Source organism: Melospiza georgiana, chromosome 11, assembly GCF_028018845.1.
Source record: "Melospiza georgiana isolate bMelGeo1 chromosome 11, bMelGeo1.pri, whole genome shotgun sequence".
Classification (NCBI taxonomy): Eukaryota; Metazoa; Chordata; class Aves; order Passeriformes; family Passerellidae; genus Melospiza; species Melospiza georgiana.
In genome coordinates this window covers 16849520-16872113 of record NC_080440.1, presented here as the reverse complement: position 1 = coordinate 16872113, position 22594 = coordinate 16849520, and the positions used below count along the sequence as shown (strand labels likewise).

Below are 22594 nucleotides of genomic sequence, written 5' to 3'. Positions count from 1 at the left end.
CGCTTTTTGTCAAACAAAATATAAGTGGCAATATTCTTTCTACATTGTAAATCACATGCATTCCTTTTTCTCTTTATTCTCTGATTTTCAGACTTCCATTTGTGCCTGATTCCACTCTTGAAACACAATGTGAAATGACACCTTGTTCTATGTGACACTTGGCTCTTCAACAGGCTGCCAGTGACCAAGCTAATGCTTCCAGAGCAAAGAAAGGAAATGTTTGTGTTCAAAAGCTCCCTTTGAAGCAAACTGTTTCTGACAAGCGTTGTAATAGCTTCTTTGAAGCATCTTGTCCCCTTGTGTCAGGCAAAGAGATACCCTGAACTTCATCTTGTAATCAGCTTTCTTGCTTACATTGTGTATCTGAGCTAATGACTGAACTGAAATGACACTTAGACAGAACTTTGAAGGAAAGAAGACATCAGTGCAGAGGAATGTGGCAGATGAAGTAATACAGAACCAACAAGCATCACATTGTGACTCTGAGGGATCTGGAGACAGAGAGCATTCCTTCTCAAAATGCTGGGAGCTTAAATGAAGGATGCTTCAGTACAGCACATTGCACCTACAGCTGTCATGTTGATATGCCCATTAAATTAACCTTATCTCCCGCATCACATCTTAAAATTGAGATGACAAGTAGTAGATTCACACCTTGTTCAAAAGCAGCAACTTTGCAAACTTCCTCTCCAGACATCCCACCAGACCCACCCCAGCATTTGCTGCAAGTCTATGTCAGAACAGATTTAGGACTTCAGAGCTCTGCCCACCATGGACCAGTACCAGCAGAGGAGCTCAAACATTTCTGTGAGTATCTGTCTCTGCAAGCCCTACACATACTGGAAAACCAGGTGTCCACAGCTTACAGGATGGAACAGATCTCACGATGAATGCAAGGAGAGTTATAGCTATGAAGATAAAGGCAAAGGGGTTCACTGCTACAAGCACAGCAGTTCTGCCACAGCCAAGGTCTTGGAGCCCCGTCCTTTCACCATGTCTCCTTAGACTAACAAGCTCAGATATCAAGCATCAGTTCACTTGCAGACAGAGAACTGTGCTGGGAATAAACCCAGTTTCTCAGGCTTCCCAGACAACAACTCTGCTATTTGAGCTACAGACACATTTTAGTCACATTACCTGCAATTCTTCAGCACTGTTTCCTTCCCCCCACCCCTCTTGACTCCTGGTTATATAACTAGATCAAAAGATTGGATGAAATAGGGCAAAGGGAAGCAGGGAGGCTGCACACATGATCACATGCTCCGGGATGAGTCATTAAACCGGAGACAAACACTGCCATGGTTACACTGCTGCCATCTCACCCTGGGCCTGAGGACCTTGACAAGGCACCAGGGAGCACAAAGCCATACTTGTTTGGAAGAGGAAGCTCTTCCCTCCCCACACTCCAGCAACTGCCCACGTCACCTCCTCCAGCAGCCAACCTGCCACCTGCACTGTGCCAGGCAAGGGTGTCTTCAGGACAAGGTTGACAATAGCAAAACCTAAAGGCTCAGGAGCCCAAATTATTATGTCTCCTCTATGTTTACAGATGTGTTCTGCAATCCCTATGAAGGCTCATTCCATTTCTGCATTTTACCTTTTCTTTCCTTTTAATGATATGTAATAGGAGCTCTGGTCAAACCTACACACAGCTGGATCAGACAGGTTTTTTAAAATATAATTCTCATCCGACCAGGAGCCTGAAGCCCAAAATTTGATGATAAATTTGGTCCTGCACTGAGTACAAGGCCTCATCTGCCACAGCCACGTCTGCTCAGGCTGGTGTTTGTCCTGCCAATACAAGTTCTGAGGTGAGGAACACAATCTGTGCCTCAGCCCACATTCCTGACACATATGCATCAAGAGAGCTCTTCCACGCTAGCGACAGCTCCAAACATCTCCGTGATTCAGCTGCAGTGGGATTCAGGGGACAGCCAGCTTCCCAAAGGCTGCTCCTATTCTTGCCACCACCATGAATAAAGCTTTACACAAAATTTAACTAACACAATGATAAAATCACAAGTCTAACCTTGCAACAGCTCCCACCACACCTGTGGCAGGAGCTGGCAGTTACAAGCAGGAATTGTTTTGCTGCTGCTTTGTATTAAACTCCTGATTATGTGCACAGCCTAAACCTAACCCAGATGAAAAGCACAGCTCCCTGCTGCAGTCATGTGGCCGCTCTCCAATTTGGTGAGCTCCAAGCTGTGTAAATGGGACCCACACTGGGACAGAAACACATTAAGAAACAATAACTACACACACTAACACCTATTTTGTATAAGAACGGGTCTGATCTTGGGTTGGGGGGAGTGTGGGAACAGCCTTGTTGAACAGGTCCCCTCAGGTAATCAATGGAATAATCCTGCCCCAATTTTGCCAAACCTACATAGACAACAGAAAGGCAATTATGGTTTTGTAACAGGCACTTGACATACTACTCTGCCATAGTTATACAAGTAGTGTTTTACACAACACAAAAATTCATCAGCCACGTTTGCATGTTGACAACTGTCTGATCATGCTGGAGCTGCTGGGCACTCTAGGAAGACCTGGGCACCTATTCACATTGCCTGTTTGAGAAGAGCATTGCTACCAGCCTGGGGGTGACAACCCAGCACAGCCCTGCACAGCAAGATGTGCCGCAACAGAAAATACAGGCCCAAGTCTGCCCAGCAGAAGACAGCCAGGTGTGGTTGTTGGCAAAGGTGTAAATCCATTCCATGGTTATAAGCTGTGGGCACCAAGAATCACCCAGTTCACACCAGCTTTGTTCCATGTTTTGCACTGTGTGACCAGATCTACAAAGAGGATCTCCCAGGAGAAGCGGCCGTAGCATCAATGCAGCTACTCCTTCAGGTGGGTTATAGCACAGTTCCCAGTGGTTATGGACACCTGCACACACCCAGGCACTCTGTCCTGCAAGGTACCCCGAATGCCAAGAGGGGCACTGCTATCCTTTCTCATGCACTTTAGAGGTGTGAAACGTGCCTGCACTTTCAAAACCCAACAGACCTGGTTACAGCACGGCTCTGGTTTGTGCTGCAGGTCAGAGGTTGGCAGTTTTCTTTGCTCAATAAGCAGCAGCAAGCACCACCCCCAGAAGTACATACAAATAGGGGGAGGTGTTTGGTTTCTCGACCAACACTTGCATGTCACAGTGTTACAGTTTAGAAGTCTCTGTAAGAGAGTCGTGACTGCTGTGTGTAACGCTGCTTCAGATGCTCCCTCTGAGGTGTGACTGCCAGAGCTGTCCCTAAACACTGCACACAGCTGTGACTCATGATGTGTAACACAGCAAAAGATCTGTCCTGCAGTCAGGCACCTCCTGTTGCACCTCATCACCTTTCAAACTTCTGTTAAAACAGCACAGGATCCAGCCTGGAGAATATTCTCTAGATCATGGATTCAGCAGTGAATTGCTCTCGACACAGCCTGCTCTGCAAAATGGCTCAGGTTGCTGCGAAGTGTCATGAAGCAGCAGGTTGTTTTCAGGTGTGACATTCATGTAACTAACATTGTCTTGACATCAAGGTAAGAGAAAAACAGTGTTATAGCCAATCTCCATGCTCCAAGGCAGCCCTCAGTAAGTCCCAGTCTGTGCATCCAGAGTTTGGCTCTAGCAACAGTCAGCACTCCTAGGAGTACAGAAATTCCCATTCAGAAGATCTGAGGGTCTCCTACCTGAGGTTGCTGCATAAGAAGAGCCAAGAAACCCCTCAGCGGACAAGCTACTGTGCAAGTTGGTGACTTCCTTGCCTGCCCAGTTAGTAGCCAGCTAACAGGGCTAGCTGGAGGTATGTACATCTCCTCCTGGGAGACCAGTTCAATTGCCAGGGTAACTCCAGTGACTCCAGGGAAGACATAGCACTGAAACCCAGACACCTGTTTATTTCTAAAATCATTTCACTACAGAAACTCAGGATACCAAATAGGAAAATTTGCTGAGTTTTTGAGCATTATTTCCTGCCCTAAGGTAGGAACACACAGGTAGGTGTGCTCCTACCCTAAGGTGGGAGCACACAGGGATGTGCATGCATGGTAGAGAAGGCAGCTGCATGCAGAGCAGTGAGCAGTTAATTCTTACTTTGGGAGCTTTCTTTCATCCTGCACAAAGAACAAAGAGCAGTTAAATATTATTGAAGCCTTCTGGGAACTTCTATGCAGTTTGTGGGCAAAAGCCTGTCAGAGACTAGCTAATACTAGCTAGTGCTACTACAGCCGGTACTGAGCTGTCAAAGCAGGAATGGGAGGAGCACTGAGGGATGGCAAAGAAACTCTAATTGCACAGCTCCAGCTGCAGCTCAGTCCCTGACACACTGAACTACAACTGGAGTGCCAAAGGCTGGAGGAGCAGCTCTGCAGAGCAAGCCCAGCTACAAAGGCTCTGACAGCCTGGAAGGTGCTCTCTGGGTTATGTGATGTTTCCCCAGTGTGCTGGGAACTGGAGTGGTGGGTAGGTGATGCCAGAGTGAAACTGTACCTGGCTCTTGAAGAACAGCAGGTCTCTAACTGCAGCACAGCAATCTACCCTGAAAAATTTTCAAAATATTCTTTGTATGCAACTGGTGCAGCTGTTGCATGGATGCCATGCGAGAAGGGAGGAGTGGTGTCTGCACAGAGCACCTCTCACAGAGGTGGCATTGTGTGAAAACACTTGAGCACCTCAAGGCTGGGCTAGAGACAGTAAATTCCTTGTGAAACCCCTCACATACAGAGGAGGTGAAAGTAAGGGAAAAACTCAGAGTCCCTTCCTCCAGGCATTACCTGTTGCAACACCCAGGAGAGGCACAAAGACGGCACACATCAGCACCTGGTTGCTTCCACCCAAAGCACTGGGAAAGCCACCTCAGAGCGGGTCGGAGCAGGACAGAGCAGGACGCAGCCCCTACGGGCCCTCGGGGCTCTCCGCGGCAGCCGCTGGCAGGGCAGCTAATTAGGAACAAGACTTTGTTCTCCTCGGAAAATAATCGGGCTCAGTCTTCGACGGCAGGGCGCCCCTCCCAGCCACCAGCGCTTAACAAAGCCCTAATTATGTAAGTATTATATAACCCGGCACACCTGCCCCCCCGCGCCGGCCGCGGCACCCGCGCCCGCCCGCGCTGCCCCCGGCACGGCGGACCCCGCGCCCGGCCGCCCCTCTCCGGTCACCGGCTGCCAGCACGACAGCCGGACCAGCCTTTTGTCCGCCTGTCCGCACAGGACCACGGCTGTGGGAGCTCCGAAGGCAGGCACCGCGCCCTGGCCAAGCGGGCAGCCACGCCGAGAGCCGCGGGACCGGCAGCCCCAGCCCCCGGCGGAACGCAGCCCACTGGCCACGGCAGTGACCGACCGCCAGCACTGCTCCCGCCCCGGCTCTGCTGCCGTGCCCGGTGTCCTGCTGAGTCACAGCCACGCCACTGCCAGGCACAAAGGATCGCTCTTTCGGGCTGAGCCTGCTCCCGGGGGAAGCTTCCCCCACCTGTCAAAAAGCACGTACGTCTTCATGCCAGTTGCTCATTTATCTAGGAGTTAACCAGCCCAGGTCTGTCGTTCATACCTGTCACTGTAACCAGACACAGAGTCTGTCATGTTGGTATAACAAAGAGTGCTGCTTGAAGTCTGAGTAACATGTTTTTCATTTCTCTAAGTATCAGTAAAGCGATCACTCGCTGTGGGTTCAAGACACCTACGTGAAATCTGCTGGTAAGGGATGGCAGGCTGTCTCTGTCCCCAGTGCAGGACCAGAGGATGGAGGGAAGAGATGAGCTCTAAAGAAAAGCCACCAGCACTGACTCTGTGGGCCAGAGCATGAGGAGGGAGCCAGACCATCAGCACACACAAGTCAAACCCATCTCCAGTCTCCTCTGGCAAGAAGTAAGCCCAAATAAATGGAAAACTTTAAAAGATCAATTACAAGGTAGCACTGCCCTTCTTTTTTCCTTCAGACATCTCTCAGCATATCAGTTGCTGATGAGCTTATGCTGCTGAATAAAACTCCTTTCCTGGCCTGAAGGAATCCTTCAGGAACAAAAGGCAGCAGAACTGAAGGGTAGGAGCTAGGAATATACCACCCAGAAACCAAAGGGAAAGGAAGCGGCCAAGAAGTGCCGAGAGGCAAACTGGAATATCAAACAGCCAACTTTGGTGACAGGCGATATATCTTCTAACCCTGGGATTATGCAAGCAGAACCAGGCCCCAAATACCCAAGAGATCTTGTTCTGGCTGGGCCTCAATGCTGCGGACGCTGAGACCCGGGTTACATAAACACCAAAGAGCACTTATATAACTGTTGTATGGCACAGGCTCGCAGCCACAGGCACCCCATTGCCACTGGAGTGTGGCAGGTACCTGCTCTGGCACCCAGCCCCTCAGGACCTCCTCCCATTCCTGCACAAGGCCCTGAATGCAGCCCAGGTGAGATGACCGTCTGGTTGTCCTCCCTTTCGCAGGCACCAGAGGCTCATGGTTCCTCTGGAGCACTGGGCAATCCCATATCCATTTCCAGCTCAAAAGAGGGTTGTGAAATTTCAAATCAAACATTTTCATAGTGCTTTGAGATGGCAACCTGGAGAGATACACCTGGAGAGATACAGAACACAGCTATCTGCCATCCCTCTTCTAGATATGGAATCAAAACTACTTTTCCTGAAGAAAGTCCTCAAACCTAAACTGTTCCCTCCTGCCGTGCCCCCTCTCTTGCACAGACACTGTGGGCATTAGTGAAGACAGGGAAACAAAGACAGGAAGGCACCCACTGAGGTAGCAGGGGAGGCAGGGATCGGTCACATTTGTCCTTTAGCCAGGGGTGTGCAGAGCAATAAGTTACATAAAGCTACAGCTCTGGAGTCAGAAAATGTTTCAGGCTGAGTGCTGGGAAGTTTTCAACAAGCTGTGCGCAGGAGGGAACTGAAACCTCCCCTTTCTGGTTATCCCAGTTAACTAGTAACCCAGAATAGAGTTTTGTCAGCCAGATTACAAAAATTACCATGGGGATCTAAACCACAAGTAACCGGATTTAACCTTATTTATTTTCACAACACTTCAAAGCTTTTTTAAAAAAGAGAAATATGATCTAGTTTATTGAGGTGGCTAAATATTGATTTAGGTAACAAATTTCCCCTTTCCAGCTTCAGAAAATAGATGCATATGGGGGCTTGACACGTTCCAAGCACAGTGAATCCAGCTGGCTGCTACCATGACTCTTCTAGGATAAATTTCAGGGACTAAGAAAAGAGGACGAGTAGGGGAGCAAGCATTCTGCATTATGCAATGATTACATAAGCATTAATTTACACTAGGTAGCTGGGAGTTGTAGCTTTATATCAGCATACCCTCAGAGCAATGAGAAATAATAAAGAAGGGATTATTGTGCCACACACTTCCAAGGCCACCAAAATGGCAAACAAACAACAAGCACCAGCTGAACTTTAATCTCTGCCTCAAGCTCACATCGTAGCTTTGCTCAGGACCTGCTAACAAGGACAGGGAGAAGGCAGGTGACACTCTCTCCTAATTTAAAAGAGCAGCATGGGAAATAATCCCAGCACAAGGCAACCTCCAGCATCTGAGTCCTCCTTTGTTGTTGCTCCTGATGGTAGCGGTATAAGGGAGGAGCGATTTCAAAATGATAATAGTGTCACTTGTACCCTAGTCAGTGTCAAAGGAGCTCATGGGCATGATGAGCTCCTCACAGTACCTGTGAAACACCCTGCTGTCCATCTTGCAGAGGAAGAAACTAAGTCAAAGCAATCAGGTGGGCATCAGTGCTGAGTAACTCAAGTTATTGGCTTCCTGTCCTATATTCTAACCAACAATTCTCCTTCTTCTCCATAAATATAATTTCCTACTTGAAAAAAAACAAAACATAGTTGTGGATTTTTCTTAGAACTGTAACAAAGCACAGAACTTCATCTACATTCCCTTTTTCTGCTTCAGTCTCTAAAGAAATTTCAGAGCAAGTTTTAAGGACTCTGTTTAATGAGGGAGGCATCACTTGGGAGAAAAATTCAAATTGTTGAGTTTGAGCCTGTGTGCTACCGCATTCCACTGGCACTTCTCCCATCAACTGCAGCCAGAAAAGTGACCGAGAGCACTGGAGAAAGTTAATAAGACCAGGATGAAAGATCAGGATGAAACACCATTGCTGGAAGAACAATCTGCTTCTAGTTTTCCTTTCCAAAATATTGGTGCTGCTAAAGGAGTTTGACAAAAGGCTGCAAAGTTGTTTGTGGCAATCAGACTCACACAAATTGAAGTCACAATGCCACAAGGATGCCCACCCTAAAAATACACAACACCCTAAAATTTAAGCACATTACAGCCTGGAAAAGAAACAGGCACTTGTTTCTTCAAAAGGTTGCTAAAATGACAATTACCTCTATGGTCAAGTAAGAAATATATGTGTATATCACAAGGAAACAGGGATTTTTACATAAAAGACATTTTTCTTGCAGGATAACAGGGGGATAAGTAGAGTACTCCAACAAACCTTGATTTACTAGCTAGTGGTAATTAAAATCTGTTCTAACTTTTTATCAACATTTTTAAAATAAAAAAGTATCACAGCACTGCATATACAGGTGCTTGTTACTTTGAATACCCCAAAGAAGTGTTCAGGCACCTGGAGTGAGGAAAAGCCGGATAAATCAGAGAGGAAAAGAAACATTGTTCAGTGGTTGAAGCACAAAACCAGGGAAGAACATGATGTGTAAGTTCTGCACAGATTCACTCAGTGACCTTGTGCAGTTTATCATCTCTTTTGGGACAGGCAGGTTGTGCAGAAGTCTGGTGGAGACACTCTTGGATCCACCAGCCAGAACAGAACTTCAATATATCAGTTAAAAAGGCTTCCTCAAAGGGAGATCATTTTCTACTGCTAGAGACTTTGGTAGAGGCTGTGACAAACCTTGTCCCAGACTTTACAACTTGAGAAGTACAAAGATGAGTTAATTTGCACATTTGCTCTCTTACTTTTGTACAAATACCTTCCAACCAAAATTTTTGAAAAGCCTCTAACCTTGTATTTTCCCTCCATCTATGACCTACAGTCTCATTTCCAAAAGCATCTTTCCCTCCCTGTCTTCTCTTTTTATACCTATTATCTAGACTAAGTTACATAAGCCACTTGTATCATCACCCAGATTCCTCATTTATCCAAACTCATTTTCTATTGTAATTCCTTTTTTCTCAGTTCACACTCTCCCAGAATTAGCTTCTTTGTCCTGCCACCACAACTAGAGAAATAAGATAGATTTTTTTTTTCCTAAACCCCCTTCCCACTAATGGGTACAAATATTCCATGGCTTATTTCTATAAGAACTCCTCATGACAACCACACTGCACTTCTGTAGTAAACCAGGATTCCAGAGCTGGAACTCCTGGGGACCATTTTTGATCAGTCTGTTAGGTTCCTAGCATGACTTTGGAGGTATTTGCCACATGAACAAAGTGCAAGAAGCCTGGCATCACAAAGTATCTCACCTCAAAGTAAGAAGATAAATTACAAATTTAGAAAGTTCTTCAAATCTGAACAAAGTTTTTTCTCCAACATCCTCCCACCAGCAAACAAATTAGGTGGCAGCTATCCCCAAACTGTGAACTCCCATTAGGATTTCACCAGCATCTCCCATTTGATAGGGGGAAAACAGCCAAGTAGCTTTTAGTCTCTTAGGCACTAATTAGGGGATCTGGAGCAAGCACCAACAGCTCTGCCTGGTGCTCAGATTGTTGCCCGGTCAGCAAGTCACCAAATATTTCACTGACAAAAGAAGCTCTTGAAACTCTTATCAAGTAGGATGTTGCAGAGAAAGTATCCACACATAGTTGAAGGGGGTGGGGGAGAGGACAGTGGATATAAAATGATACTGCTATTAACAACTGCCTCCTCTCTTGGAAAAAAGAAGTTTTGCAGAATTACAACACAACAGCAGCAGAAACAATAACAGCCAGACCCAGAATGTCACATCACCAAAGACTTCAGAATTATAGGCACAAAAGAAGAGTGAGCTTCCTTCTCATGCCCCCTCCATCAGGCACTGAAAGGCTCTGAAATCAAAACCTCTTCCATCCCTGCCTGGTAGGGAGCACATTAAAACCTGAGACCTACAGAAAAGCCTTGGTTCCTGATGACTTTTACCAGCCACTGAGTGGGGTGCTCCTGCCCAGGGTGGGAAAATTAATAGCCTGTAACAGGAAAGCAAGAGGGAAAAGAAAACAAGGGAGAAAAAGAAAGAAAAATCAACCCACAAAATCCCCCACCTGTGTCCTACCTGGAAACTGCTGAGACTCATCCAAGAGGAGCATGCTGCTCAGTGCACCGAGGTAAGCCCTTTGCCTGCACACTTGTTCAACGTGGCTGCACACTCTCAGCTCTTCTGCTATTCTTGTCTCAGGGTCTTCAGGACAAAAGTTTCCAGTCACTCCTGACAACTCCTTATCTCTGCCCACAGCCCAGCGAGCATAAATCCACCCTCACTGGCTGTTCAGTTTGCAGGCGGGAAAAGACTGCTGATAAAACAGTCCAGGGTACAGGCAGGGAAACCTGCACTTAAAGTTTCTGAAAATAACTTTGGTAAATAGCTCCTAGTGCTTGAATCCACCCAGCTGGTGTGACGAGAAGCAGTACGTATATATCCTCCCTGCACCCAGCCGAGACGGACCGGGGTCACCGTTACATAACTAGTTAAATATGCCTCGTGTTCAGCCTAAATAAAAATTGTCACTATCTCCTCCCCTGCTCGGAGAGTCAAACAACACAGCCCTGCCCGAGGTAGCTGCTGCTCCACTGGGGCTCGATGCCTGGAGCTGTGCTGCCGGGATGGTTTGGCTTCCGTACGCGCTCCCGAGCAGCGGCAGCCAGCTCGGTTTGCCTGGGAAAAGAGTTTCAGAAGAGAGAAGAGGAGCAGGGAGGCTGAGTGGGTGTGTACAGGGGAGGTCTCTCTCCTCTGGAGCGGCAGAGCTGCACGCTGCCGTACGGATCAGATCCCATTCACTCAGCCTGTGATCCAGTTCAACTAGTGGCAGAGACCAAGACTGAGAATAAAATAAAAATCCTTACATAACCACTCAGGCTCCGGTGGGGCCCCGTGCAAGGGGAATCCCAACAGACAACAGGACACTCAGAGCAGGGGACATGCAGGACCACAACTCTGCCTCTGAGTTTCACTGCTGGGTGGGAAGGAGATGCAAAAAGGAGTACAGCCTTTCTGGCTTTGAAAACAATGGTGATTTTACAAGCTATTTGCATGATGCTGTCTAATTTGCAAGAAACCTGGACAACTGAGACTGAAACTTGAGCAATCTGATGGAGCTGGTAACCTGTCTGAACAACAACAGGTGAAAGAGCATCCTGTTCGCTTGGTTAAACCAGCTGCTTGTAGCCCACTGCAAGTTTCTAAGTTTTCAGGAAAGAACTTGTTAGAATTTGTGGAGTGAGATTACTTAAGTGAGTTTTTGTCCCAATAATTCACCTGCATCAGGACAGGCACAAGAGAGAAAAAATAAGTGCAGAATAAGTCCTTTAAAGCTGTAGTTGAACCCCTAAAGGCTATCCACCCTGCTTAACCTTCTTCAGTGTTGCAGAGACTTTATCCATGCCCAGTTCCCTTCACAGGCATATCTAATGCCAGTAATAAACAGCAAACCTCGGCTGAGACACATCATGAAATTAGCTCTCTGGTAGTGAGCACTTGTCCATGTAACAAAGTCAGCTGCTTATTGAAACAACTGGTGAGGGAGCTCTGGGAAAGCCGGGACACACACAAGGAACCCAAAGCAGGCGGTGTCCGAACAGCCCCCATACAGACCTGCAGGACAATGAGCTGCACTCACAACAGCAAAAGCTGATCTAAAGCTGATCTAAAGGTCTGCAAGAACAGCCAGGGCAGAGCCCAGCTCCCCTTTGTGTGACTCCAGCCATTTTCATTTGACCTTTCATTTGAGAGGGTAGCAGGGCACTGTGAGTGCTTGCTGCCATCAAAACACCCTCAGTGCTTCAGTGTACATCACAACTTTGAAGTGAAACAAACCCAAACCCAATATGCTTTTTCATAGTTAGAGCTATATAAATTTCACAAAAAAAAAAATTTAAAAAGAACTGTATTACAATTAAGACCCTCAGTAACAGGACAGCCTTTCACCTATGTCACAGATTCAAACAGCCTGGCTGGCACACAATGTTTATCAAGGGGGAAAAGAGGGACAAATATATTAAAGAAGTGCATAGCCAAGGATCTTGTAACAGGCCTTATAAGGACATTGTACAGTTGGAATAAATAAGCAAACATGACCTCAGCATCTGACCTAACAGATTTATGAATCTGGAAAGCAAGACTTAAAAACAAGTACTGGGTAAATACAACTGGTATTTGTAAAGCATGCAGTGCTGGTTTTGGCTGGGAGAGAGTTAATTCTTTTCTTAGAAGCCAGTATGGGGCTATGCTTTGGACTTATGTTGGAAATGGTGTTGATAATAGAGATGTTTTTGCTATTGGTGAGCAGGGCTAACACAGAGTCAAGGCCTTTTGTACTTCTGACACTGCCCCACCAGTGAGGAAGCTGGGGGTGCACAAGGAGTGAGGAGGGGACACAGCTGGGACAGCTGACCCCAACTGGCCCCAGGGATATCCCAGACCATATGGTGTCATTCTCAGCATGTAGAGCTGGGGAAAGGAGGAGGAGAGGGGGATATCCAGAGCTATGGTGTTTGTCTTCCCAAGTCACTGTCACTGTGATGGAGCCCTGCTTTCTTGGGGATGGCTGAACACTTGCCTGCCCATGGGGAGGAGTTGATGAATTCCTTGTTCTGCTTCACTGTTTAACTATCTTTATCTCAGCCCACAAGCTTTGAAACTTTTACTCCAGCAATGTTCTCCTCCATCCCACTAGGGGATAGTGAGTGGCTGTGTGGGGCTGAGCTGCCAGCTGGGGTTAAACCACAACACATCCACATTACAGTAGTCAAGCATGAGAAAAATGGAAGTTCAATACACTGGGGGAAACAGGAAACCTATACCTGTCCTTCTGCAACACAGCAGCAAAAAGGGAATTTCCTTCTTCACCTCAGCATGCAAAATGGAGAAGCAATTTTTCTAGCCCTTCTACTCACAACAGGCTCCTGGTGAGGCCACCACTGCTAGCCAGGATAAACACTTATTCACACAACCAAGAATTAGATCTGCCTGAAACAGTCAGTTTATAAAATGATCTCCTCATGGAAGGTAATCTTGTTACAGATAAGTCCATTTACTGAACAGCTTTTCCATGAGGCCAGTCTTACCAGTAAGGAACAAGGTTCTCCCCCCCTTTTTGGGGTCTGAAATCTTACCCAGCTGTCACACCTCACCTTCCTCCTCTCATATCACAAGCTCTTTGCAATTGTACAAACTGTGCTATATGTCACAAGAGGCTTCTCAAAAAGCTTTTGTCACCTGAGAGATTCCCTTGCTAACAACTTAGGGCATTACCTGTTAAAAAACACCCACACAACAATATGAAGTTTGTATTTTCATAGAATATTAAGAGAAATGTTCTTCAGAACAGGTTTTTTATTTGGCTGACAAGTGTTTCCAGCAGCAATGTCGACATCCCTGAACACTGCAAATTCACAAGCATTAAAACTCATACTTAAACCTGTCTATAGGGACAAGAAACTTGACCATAAAGTGTTTAAGCGTTTTAAGACATTAATTCCCCTGTATAGCAAAAAAAATTATCAAACTGAAGTCAGTTAAACTAAATAAATTTCAACAAAATGTCCCAAAACATGCATTCCCTTCAAGGTGGAGTAGCTCCTTCCCCAGCCCCATGCCTGCTGTCCACCTTGAACCTCTCAGTCCCTGCTCCACAGGCTGAGCAGCTCCATGACTGCTCCCTGACCTGACCCAAGCCCAGCAAGGACAGCAGCAGCAGAAGCACTGCATCTCTGATGTGCCACCCTGCTCTTGGTCCCTGCAAGCTGGGGTGGTGCCCTTCCCTCCAGGCTGTTCATCCTCATCACCACCCCATCAAGCACAAGAGACCTTTCTTGCCCACCCTTAACTGCTCCAGGCTGGCTGCACAGTCCCTTCCCCACACCATGGCTTTCTCCCAGCCAAGCTCCACACCCAGCAGCTCCTTCTGCACACCCCACTGACCTCCACTGTGCAGGGAAGCTGCCTACTAACCCAAATTGTTTCTAAGTTACTGAACATGAACCAGGCTTGACAGCCACATTTCACTCTTGATTAGCACCTGCTAGTAGCACATACACATCATTAAGGCCACTTTCCCTGCCCTAGTTTCCATGATGTTTTAGCAACACAGAAAACACCCAAGAATCCCAGGTTTGACTTGGACACGGTATAAGGTGTTGTTTATCCACCCAGAACGGTTCAGACAGACTCACACTTGGACTCCACAACACTCTGCGTTGGCAACTGAGTATTGCTGGGCTTTGAGAATCATTTGCTTTTTAAACAAACACTGCACTGCAAATAAAAATTCTTTTTTTGATAAGATCTAAACCAACCACGGAAAACCAGAGGAGTTTTTCCATTGACTTTAGTGAGTTTCAGATTCAACCATAAGGCATAAAATTTGGTAAATCTGTTTTTTCTAATTTTATTTTATTCATATAAATCTTGGTGTATTTTCTTTCCCAAACTCATCTAAATCATAAGTGGGAGGAGGTTGGAAGTTGTACATAATGTAACAAAAATCTAATTGCACAAAATACAGGAAATGACACAATGCAGCGCCTCTTGCAAATGCTTTTCACACTGGCACTGTGGCAAAACACACTGCTTGAGATTCTGAGGCTTTCAGAGGTTGTTTAAATGTACCAAAGAAAATAAGCTGTTACTAGACAAGATGTAATGATTTAAAGTTGAAGAATTTATACCACAGATATGTCATCATTCTAATCAAAATTAAATCCATTCAGTTACAATCCCAGTTACATTCAAGAAACTGATTCCTCATTTCTGTAACTTGCTAAATTTCTCTGCTGCTGTAGATGACACAAAGTATTTGTGCACCACTGAAGAGTTTTTTGGTACAACTTTAATTTCATTCTATTCATTTTCAGCTATGTGCAAATTTGACATAAATCAAGTTGAGTACACAAAAGTACCACTTTTAAATCACTTCTAACAGTTCAAGTATTTAAATATTTTACATAGATGGGGATTATCTGCAGATGTTTTAATTGCAAAATTTGTTTTGACAGATATTTAAACTAGAAGTTTCTGTTCACCTAGCCCAAAAAGATTTTATCTTGTAGCTTTCTCCTGTCTCATTCCTATTTGCATATTTGCAAGTGAAAATAAAGTCCTCTGACTCCTACTTAGAATTTTTTTGAGGCTGAGTCAGTGAACTGCATATTGAAGAAAATGTGAACAAGACATTTTAAACATCTGCAGTACAAAATACTGTTAATAAAAAAATACTTTGAACCAAACAATGAACCAGACACTTCTACAAGTTCCATGCTGCAGTTTCTCTAAAGCCTAAGCAAGAAGTTAAAAAGATAAAGGAAATAACTGTGATGTGATATTGTATTTTAAGATCTGAAGATTACTTCTAATTTAATTAAAACAGTTCTTCATCTCCCTCCACATGTTTATTATTTAATATTACACTTGCAGAACATATAGCTACATGCACATTTTATTTAACCAACCATTAAAACCATAATGATTTAAAACCATAAAACCAAAACCAATACCATATAAATTAGGGGAAAATGAAATTAAGGAGCCCTTGCATGGTTTTAAACTCAGATGAAAATCAAAGAAGTTTCACCCAGTGAAACTGGGTTTCACCCATTTGAACATAAAAGGGGTGCTGCCTAAAATGTAAACCAGAGAATTTTCACTTTGGCTTCCTTACACTCGTCAGGTGAACTTGGCAAAGTGACTTTGCCACTCCTTACCTGTTCAAGAGGGAAAATACCACATTACAAATTTGCTAATTAGTTTCCATATGATTTCATCACTGTTACAGCAGTTGCAGCTGAGGGAATACAGTACCCATTAGCAATGGCAAGGTGTGGTACAAAGTTGACAATGTGAAATGTACACGGGGGAAAAAGACATCAAACAGACAGAGGAGCAAGGTGGGACTGTCCTTTGTTAGAGATTCTCTGGCATTATGACAATAAAAATGCAAGTTTTTGGCCAATAAAGCACAACCTCTATATCCTGCAAAGTTTATCAGAAAAGCAGGAAGACAAGTTGGGGCAATTCTTTGTTCAGTTAATAACTGCTGACCCGGCTCCCCACACCTTCATGCTGATCTCACATTTGTGACAGCTTTAAGAGAAGAGATAAAATACAGATTAAAAAAACATTTGAGAAACTCCATATACATAAATATAGAAAATGCAGAGCCATGGACGTGGGCTGCTCCTCAACTGCATGGAAAGATTTCTATTTTGTATTCCATCATACGCAATAGATCAAAGGGAAGGAGGGAGAAAAGAGGGGGGAAAGCGTAGCTGGTTATAACAGCACATCATTTCACGAGATCTGCCAGCCCCTGCGCCCAATTGGCGGCTCTGAAGGAAGCAGAGCTCTGGCGTCATCACCTCCTTTTAAAGAAGTAAAGCTAGTCATTACTCCAGGTTATATAACACTCAGACTATGCCAGACTTTGTGCCACCCTCTCAAAAAGGAAGCCGCTGTCAGAGAGCCTGGGAGGCGGGCAGGGGAGGCACCGACGATTTCCTTCGGAGCTTCCCCCCGTTCGGGACAAGCCGAGGGGACCGGGAAGAGTCCCCGCGGTCGGACAGAGCGACCGAGCCGCGACATCGGCACTCCGCAATCCCCTGCGCAGGGGGCTGGGGCACAGCACTCCTCAGGATCTCATCCTTCCTTCCCACAGCAGCCCCCAGGCCACACCTCACCCTGCTGGGAATAACCGAGTTCACGGGGTTACTCAGAGTGCTGGAATCAGGCAGCAAAGCCCCCGAAGCCCGGGCACCGCTCCTCCCCATTCCTCCCTGACTGATCGGCAAACAGCCCACAGGGAAGGCACCGCTGCCGTGCTCCCACCTCCGAAACCGCCCCAACGCAGCACAATGCCCAGCCAGGCAATCTGCAGCTTCGGAACCGGCACTGGGGAGATAACAAAGCATCCAGCACTGGCTGCTCCCAGCAAAGCACTCAAGAGGATTTTTATTTAACATCATCTAGTGAATCCAGTAAATCCAGTTCAAGCAAGTTGGGTGCCACAGGGTCTGCACAGTGAGCTGGGGACAGGGGCCCTCGCTGGCTGGGCAGGGCCAAGCCCTCAGACTGCACACACAAACATCATTTTGCTCTGACACACACACTGTGCTCCCGGGAAACTGCCAGGATAAAAACAATGGGTAAAATCTGCAGCCTTCTGTAAGGAAGCAAAATTCCCATAGAAATCCGTGGGGCTTTTGCCTAAATGAGAGGCAAACCTCCTCTGCAATTTCAATGTAACCCTTCAGTATTACTCAGTAACTAGGTCTGCTAAAACTGCGAATGCTACCATCCCCATCTTCTTCTACCTTTGATACTGTGTCTTTTGTATTTTATTCACCTGGATTGTGGGAACATAGAAGCCAGCCAGCTCCTAATTTTTTTTGTCTTAGGAAACCGACACAAGTCTTGAACATAAGGTTTGTGGACACAGAGTGTATGCTGAACAGACACAAAGCCCTTCTCACTTTCAGGAACTGAGAAAACAACAAAATTCCCCTCAACTTCTTAGTTTTTGTGCATCACCTGAGAAATACATCCACTATCTCAAATTGGATGCACATTTACAGAGTTACCTACAACCATCTGAGGCTGAGACCCACACTCTGCATATATATAATAAAGTACATTTAAACACTCTGATCCATAAGGATCAATTTCTAATGCAATGCAATGCAGTTTCCTATGACAATTTAATTAAGTTTAAACAGATTTCAATAGGCAGGACATTAGTTGACAAGTAAATTCTCCTACAGGTAGTGATTGCTTTTGTACCTCTTATGATACCACACAAGCCATCCTATTTGCAGGCAATTACTGGCTTGGAAGACAGTCTAGATAAAGTTTCTACATGCATGAAAACCTGCCTGGCTTGAAAGGATCATCAAAGTGCACAGTGGTACATGAAAGCTCAGATCTGGCTCTTTACTAAGACCAGAGCCATTGCATAGGCAACAAACCTAGACTGGAGCAGAGGCTTGTTTCCCCCAGGATATGCCCTCCCAGCTTCCTTGGAAATAGTATTGGTGGGCTCTAAAGAGAGCTGCATGCAGCCACAAGTAACCAAAACAAAAGAATATACACAGGGAAGTCCATCAAGAAGGTATAAGTGAGATGATGCCAATCACCACTCTTCCTTTTCCTAAGAAACTCACATTGTGCACTGCAAACATCGTCTTGTAGATTACAGTGCAGGATTATAACATATGGGGACTCACCACCCTGGCATAGGTACCTACAGAACACAGAGGAGTTTACAGTTAAAGCTCCCCTCATGATTGTCTTCAGTGCTCTTCTAGACTTAGCAAAGTCCTGATTCTGTTTCATTCCATACCTTTTGCTCCAACTCATCCACTTTCAAACAAAAGACCCCGCTCTCCACTCCAAGCTCACTCTGATGGGCTTGTGCCTTCCCTTAGCCCCAGCACCTGCCTCCAGCTGAACAAGGACAGGAGATCAAAGAACAAGTCACCAGCCTGAGGCAGGAAGCATGCAGCACCCAAGGCCTCTGTGCTACACACTGCAGCAGATGGAAGCAGGGCTCCTCAAAGAGCAGTTCTGTTCTCTGAGGCTGCCTCGACCTTGGGATGCCCATCTGCCCTTGGTGCCACCTGGAGACACAGCTGTGAAAGGCTGCTTTCTAAAAGGAGTGGAGAGATTAAAGCAGTAAGTAACTAATTGCTCCTCCTCTTCTTAAGGAATAAATTAAATTTTCTAGCAGATAGGAAGGACAACTTAAAACTAGTGTTTCCTTAAAGAAAATGCTGTGCAGTTTGGTCAAAAGTAGAAGGCAAAAGGTTTCAGGTTGTTGGAACAAATCTGCATTTACCAACACAAGCATGATCATTCATTTCAGGTAAAAGTGCAGAGAAATTACTTTCTAACAGTAGTTTCTTTTTTCTCCTCCTTTTTATCTCCAGCAGGATGGGCCTTTTTAAATCTGGATATAAAATGATAAATGATATCATTCAGCAAGATAGGAAACTGTCTCCATACTCTGCCTCTCTCTCAGTTTCATACAGGTAAGTATAACATGACCTAATTTATAAGAATAACCACAGTCAAAAAGCAAAAAACTCACATATTTGAGGAGGAGGAGCCTACAAAATGAACAGATTTATAACCAAAGACTTTCCTTTCTTCCCCTGTAAGGACAGAAAGTTGCTCTGTTCCCAACCACACACATCCAGCTGGGGACTCCCACACACCCCAATTTTGTTTTGTTCCAGCACTTTGTTGGGGAGAAGAAAAGATAGAATGTTTTGGGGTGGGAAGCACATGAATAACACCATCTCCAAAATGAGCAGCAGATCTCTGTACCTTAAGGATGCACTCATGTATCATTCAAAGAAGTATTAACCCACACTTCCTCATGATGTTAAAAACAGATTTCCAAAATAATTTCAGCTTTAATAACTCCAGGTGCTAATGAACTTTCTAGTAAGTATGGCATTAACTACTCATTTTTCCCATTAGATTAGACAAAGAATTTGCCCAGGCAGCTACAAATTGATTTCCCTTTCAATGTAATTGCACCCTATAATGATGACCCACAAAGAGCCACAGAGGAACATCATATTAAACAAAATCCATACTTGCTATAACTTCATGCCAACATTTTTTTCCTCAACAATGAAGTGAAAATCGTAGGTAAAGCTGATCAAGCAGGACCCCTTTAAATGAACAGACTTTTCTCCAGTGAGGGCTCAAGGTAAGCAGAGATCTTTTCAAGCTTGGATCAGCAGTGGTGCCATCTGAAGTCAAGAGCTCCTGCCTTGGTATCAAGGGGGGAAGTTCAAAACTGTGAGTACCAAGTGGGAGCTCAAGTTCAAGCAAAAGCAGCTACTGAAATACATTGTGGATCATGCTGCAGAAAGGAAAGGTGGCTCTGTTTGAGCTATTAAATGTCACAAGCAGGGTCAGCAGTTTTAAGAGGTCAAGGTGAGGAAAAGGGTCTCTCTTCCCCCTCATCTCATGTGCCAATCTCTCAGATGTTCTGAAATTTTCTGATGCCCTCACCCTACCAAGGAGCTGCAAAACATCACATGCACCCATGTGTCCTCCTCTCCTGGACTCATTATTCTGTACCACCAACCAACTGTGCTTCTCATTCATTCCTCTCTAAGAGTCTGTATGTCCACAAAACCCCACACAAACCAGTCTTGGTTTGCTCCAGCACATTGCCAGGGAGTAGGAGGAACAGCATGAGTCTGAGCTGGGAAGAGGGAGCTCCTCCAGTTCTCCAGTAGTCAAACAGAGATGCCACAGAGCTCACACACTCCCAGCCCTGGAATGTGGGGAAAGAAACAGGGGACAGGAAAGGAGAAAAAGTGCAGAACACAGGGCAGGAGACAAGGCCAATTTCATGTAATTTGTCTTATCACAACAGTATCACCTAATATGTTATTATTTGGTGTTGCCTAGTATCTTTGTACAGTAAGAACTGCAGCACTACTGTAGTACTGGGAAACTATTCACCAGTATGTACCCTAAAAGCACAGATTCCAACCCCTGTCTGCTGTACCATGCATCCAGGAATGCAAACACAACTAGGAGCCTTTGAGGACAGGGTCTGAATGCTTGTGCTCATTAAGACATCTTTGAGAGAACTGAGACAACCACTTCTACCCCAAACTGCACTTGAATAAAGTGTTTAACCCATATACTCAGAGGTAAGAAAACAAGCAACTTGCCATCACTATTAATAGCAGAATTACAGTCATACATATGAATAAGAGATAATGAATTCCAGAGACATCAGAATAATCCAGAGACATTCCCAAAGTGAAAAAACAGAACAGTACAGTGGGATTCATTCAAACACTCAACAGCTTTCCTTGGGAAAGCTCTGAGGTATAAACGGTCCACGCATTTGAAATTATCTGTAAAATCCATATTGGAGATTTGTTTCCTCTTTGCTCAAATTAGCTTTTATTCCTATGGAGTCCTACACAGCCCTGAGGAACAACCAGGATCAGAGAAAAAGTGCAGCACTTGAAACAGCCCTTTATCTCCACAGTCATCAGTACATCACATTTCTAGTGAAAACGATTCAGGGAGGTAAGAAAAAAGTTTCTAGCAGTCACACATTGCTATCACAAAATCAAACATGATAAAACAGGTGCTGCAACCCACAAGTGGTGAAAAAACAGATGAAGTGGGCAGGGATGACAAGGCTGGAAAAGCAGTGGCAGCCTCTGGCTAGGATTGAAGCGTGCTGCTGGGATGGGTGTGCAGTCTGGCAGCCAGGGAAGGGGCTGTAAGTCAGAATAGGTATGCTCTGAAAGGAGAATTCTAGAAAAAAAGAAAAGACTAAAGCTGGAAGATTTCCTATACATGATGCCCAGGTTCATTAGCTGGCCACCACTGAAGAAATGGATAAAGGATGTAAGCTGTGTGGTTATTAGCTTTCACTTACTGAGAAATATTCAGAAAATTAGCTTTTCAGGCTCTTTTGATTCCTTGAGGGCAGGGGCAAAGGTTGAAGTCCTGTGTTCTTCCATACTGAAAGCCTGTGCCATACAAGTACAAACTAACTCTAGACCACCCATAGGACAGCCTATACTAAATGGAAACAAAACTGAGCAGAAAGGAGAAAAATGTGCCAAAACTGAAGATAGCACTAAAATACCAGAATGTATAAAGACTCCTAGAAGACTATGAAACAAACTACACACAAGGATTAACTCCACATACAACATGTATCAGAAGGACAAAAACAGGTTAAACATGCAAAACACAAGTCACTGATAAGTCTGAGATAATATGATCAACCACCACCAAGTGTGGATAACATTACATCAACACTGGAAAGTTCTTAAGTTATTTGAACCACCATCAATACATGGAAATCCTAAACAAAGCCACTAGTTTGCAAGCAAACAGTAAAAATGTTATTTTTGTAATTGATATAATCACTATTATTTAAAACAAGTAATCAGTTTCCATTTGGATAAAATGTTTAAGCAGCCTGTCAGCCTTCCAAGAAATAGCTCTGAAAGATTTATTAATCATCTAAAGCTTGTTGTGCTAGAAATATGCATGAGCCCATCCTCAAGGGAAAGATCCCCCCAGGATCCCCAGTGGGATCAGAACAACCACAATACCAGGAGAGGAGCAGAACAGCACAGCTGGGAATAAGGAGAACAAAGTTTTAACAGAAATTATTAAAATTAAGCGTTTTAAAAGCTTCATAATATAAACACTAGAGCACGGCATCCCTTATGAATAAAACTGTCTGTTCCAAATATGATATTTATGAATGAGGTTACTCTTCAAAGCCATGGGATTACAAACATCAGATGGGCACAATAAAATGAACCTCTTAATTCTGAAGTTGGTTATATTTCATAGGCTAAAGAGCAGGAGGCTGGTTTATATTAGATCTAAGGTGATACGAATGCCA

General features: G+C 44.9%; 1 protein-coding gene across 3 annotated transcripts in view; it reads right to left on the bottom strand.

Annotated features, from left to right (window-relative positions):
- Positions 1-22594, bottom strand: part of RAD54L2 (RAD54 like 2) — a 68860-nt gene that overhangs the window by 22526 nt on the left and 23740 nt on the right. The window contains exon 1 of one of the 3 annotated variants that reach the window (XM_058031718.1): positions 10252-10932. The exons of the other annotated variants lie outside the window; for them this stretch is intronic. Coding sequence (XP_057887701.1) covers positions 10252-10285 — 34 coding nt within the window. The 5' untranslated portion in view covers positions 10286-10932. Of the gene's footprint in view, positions 1-10251; positions 10933-22594 lie in introns of those variants that run through there. 3 annotated transcript variants of the gene reach the window in all.